Here is a 3442-nt window from a genome sequence, read left to right as displayed (position 1 = left end):
TTCATGAGGGGCAGGCAGAAGCTGGAGCTGCGGCGACCCCTCGTTCTCTGGTCCCTCGGCTTGGCCATCTTCAGGTGAGCGCCACGGGCTGCTGATGCAGGTTGTTGGCGACTATAACATGACTACAATGCCAAAGTATTTGAATGCCCCCTCAATCCTTGTATCTCCCAATATATGCTAGTTTACATGGAAATGTGTGGTTGGTCAACCTAGGTGGAGCTACTGTTCAGGCTCTCTAGATTATTAGAGTCAATATTAAATGGGAGATTAGGTAGCATGGACACTCGGGGTGAAATGCATTAACTACAATCCCCTGAATCAGTTACTGCTCCTTGGGGTGCAAGGTGAATACTGTGCCTGAATAGCTTGTTGGCTGAAGTGGTTCAACAAGGCTAAGAGCTGTACTTATCAGCTAACTAAAGTAATGGCACTGCAGTAACCCTGCTGCAGTGAATCCATGTCCACTGTCCTGCACAGTTTTGGATCCTGTATTTTAAGGCTATAGGTTTTTGTAGGGGGCAGGGTGCTAATCAGCTTAATGACACATGTAAAAGCAAATGTTGGCCATGTCTATTTCTACCTTATTCCCATGTAGACTCAGACCATGGCTTGAGTTCTGTGGAACTGAGATTTTACACTGAGATGAGATTCCATCAAGTTATGCTGTACATGTGATGTACTGACCTTTGGAATTTCAACTTGCCACAGTATCATTGGCGCTGTGCGGACTGGATGGTACATGCTGCACATCCTCACCACCCATGGTTTTAAACAATCTGTCTGTGACCAGACCTTCTACAGCGGACCTGTGAGCAAGTTCTGGGCATATGCATTTGTCCTCAGCAAAGCACCAGAGCTGGGTATGTGGATGGAGACCAGACTGAGCAAGCACAACTACAGAAGTGGATGTACAGTAACAATTCTGCTTTCCATCAGGTTTAGTAGTGAGAGATGTAACTTATCACTGTTTGGAATTGGCTCCATGATCAGCATCTGAGTTATTGCAGGTTTTGTGATACAGCACTAATACTGTAACAATGGGTTCCTGTCATGTTATGCTTGCGTTCAGGGGCTGCTACAGTACTACAACAAACGGACCAATGTGACGACAATTTCAGCCTGCATAATATCCCACAATGCTTAACGATACCACTGGACTGCCAAATGTTGCATTCGGTCTGCAGGAGGGTCAGCTACACTGTCACAAATTGTAGCTGAGGAAGAACAGGCCCAAGTTATGAGTTCATTTTGTATCCAACTTTTAATGCTACCAGTAGCTTGTATGTTTAACCATTTAATCTGGCTGGTAAAGTTTGTTAGAAAAAATTCACATTAGATTAATTCTAACCGAAATCTGACATTTTGACCATACTGCCAATCCCAGTGGCTTACTTCTGAGCAGCTGAGTATGAATTGGGGAAATGGTCCTCTTAGCTGGATTGTCTTGCCATGAAATCCTTGTCTGTTCCATAAGCCCTCTGTTCTTTGCAGGAGACACCATGTTCATCATCCTGCGGAAGCAGCGCCTTCTCTTCCTGCACTGGTACCACCACATCACTGTCCTCCTCTACTCATGGTACTCCTATAAGGACCAGGTGGCAGGTGGGGGCTGGTTCATGACCATGAATTTCCTGGTGCACGCCCTCATGTACAGCTACTACGCGGTACGGGCGGCTGGTCTGCGTGTGCCCCGACCATGCGCCATGGTCGTCACTACTGCCCAGATCATGCAGATGGCTATGGGACTGACTGTTAGCTGCTTGGTCTATCGCTGGATGCAGGTGGATCACTGCCCCTCCTACCTGGACAACATCATGTGGGCCTCCCTCATGTACCTCAGCTATCTGCTTCTCTTCTCCTCCTTTTTCTACCAGTCTTACCTCAAGTGCGGAGGTGGCAAATGCTCAAAGGCAGACTAGGCTGACTGCAGCTGGGCTTAATTTGGCAGGCGTCCCCTCTGCTTGGAGTCTGCAAGCGTAGCACTACAGACTTCAAGTGTCCTTTATGGACTTTGCTAAGAGGCAAGCAGCTCAATAGTCTGAATTTTACTGAACTTTAGTTGTAGGTGAGTCGTGTAATTTTCAACCAGTTAATCAGGAGGGCTTTTACACTGTAGCCCGTCAAGTCCTTTTTAATGGTCACAAGTCTAATTGTGGTATGTTAACTCATTGAAAAGCAAAGACCTGGCTGGAGTTGATCTTCATGTGAGTGGCTTTGCACCCAGCTGAGTTGGTGGTAGCACAGGGATTTTATGGCTGGTGAAGTAGGTTTTTTTTTTTTTTTTTTTTATACACTTTTTGAGTCTTGGCTAAATCTATCTGAAGTGACATTGCCCCTTGTAGTAAACACGCAGTAAGCAACCTCTTGGTTCCCTTATGTGTGGCCCTGGTTTAGTTTCATGAGGGATGGGCACTGGGTTTCAGGGTGTGCAGTATTTGGTTACCTGTCACTTGGCTATAGTAATGGCATTCTGGTTAATGGGGCAGAGAAGCCCCTCCCCTGGGTTTCTAATTTGAATGTGTTCATCTGCACAGTGACCCACACTTCACCTTGTGATTATAGATGTAGTGTTGGAAATAGTTCCGTATGATTCAGCTGCATGCAAAGAGTGCCCCAGTTTCCTGAGGGAATATGTAGCTATCAGACCCAATTCCTGAAGATGTACAGCAGGAGTCAGGATACGATTGGAAGGTGGCTATGAGTTGCTGTTGAAGGATATATCCGTGTTTACGATGGTCCAGTGTCCTGGTTATCAAGCATGATCAATCAAAAGTGAGCATTGCTAGACTTTAAGCCAGTGGTGGGATCATTGGAGTCGCACTAGTTTGCTGCTTTTTGGCTTAAGCCAGACCGTCACTAACAAGCCTTGTCTCATTTAGTCATGTATTTGTCACTGACCATGTTTTGATTCATGTGGTCTTTAGCCTATTGTACAGTAAAACATGGTTAGCTGTTCCACATGGATTTCAGTCCATTAACTGATGTAAATAACTTGGTGCGGTCCTGCATGTATCAACTGTTAACATGTATAAATGTGAATATTGATGTTCCTAGGATTATGGAACCTTCTGAAATTGTTTGTGTGTGTGTGTGTGTGTGTGTGTGTGTGCCCTCCCCGGCTTTCCTTTCAAAGGTGGTGTCTTTACTATGTTCATGGTGTATGGCCTGATTATCAAGCAACTGTGCTGTTAGTTGTCCATCTTGTACAAAAAAATTTTAAATAAAATTTATTTTTATATATTTGTGTGTTCATTCACATCAACAGGTCTCTAGAATTCCAACTTTTGCAATGTTCATAAACTTTCTCCACAAGGTGGTGGTGAAGAGCCAAGAATCTCAGGTCTCAACTACTGGGTTACATCCACACAGATCGTTTCATCTGGCCTGCGGTGTTTTATTTTAATCTGGCCCTCAAATCAACCTTCCCTTTAGAGTAGGGATG

The 3442-nt window shown here is 44.9% G+C and overlaps 1 protein-coding gene across 1 annotated transcript in view; it reads left to right on the top strand.

Moving 5' to 3' along the window:
* LOC125738726 (elongation of very long chain fatty acids protein 6-like) overlaps window positions 1–3089 on the top strand; it is a 4563-nt gene extending 1474 nt beyond the window's left edge. Inside the window, exons 2-4 of the mRNA XM_049007962.1 lie at window positions 1–74; window positions 709–860; window positions 1492–3089. The exon at window positions 1–74 is cut by the window's left edge and continues 58 nt beyond it. Coding sequence (XP_048863919.1) covers window positions 1–74; window positions 709–860; window positions 1492–1919 — 654 coding nt within the window. The 3' untranslated portion in view covers window positions 1920–3089. The remainder of the gene's footprint in view (window positions 75–708; window positions 861–1491) is intronic.
* The last annotated feature ends 353 nt before the right edge of the window (window positions 3090–3442 follow it).

This window comes from Brienomyrus brachyistius, chromosome 3 (assembly GCF_023856365.1).
Source record: "Brienomyrus brachyistius isolate T26 chromosome 3, BBRACH_0.4, whole genome shotgun sequence".
NCBI classification, from domain to species: Eukaryota; Metazoa; Chordata; class Actinopteri; order Osteoglossiformes; family Mormyridae; genus Brienomyrus; species Brienomyrus brachyistius.
Note: the sequence above shows the minus strand (reverse complement) of the source record. Positions and strands in the feature narration are given on the sequence as shown.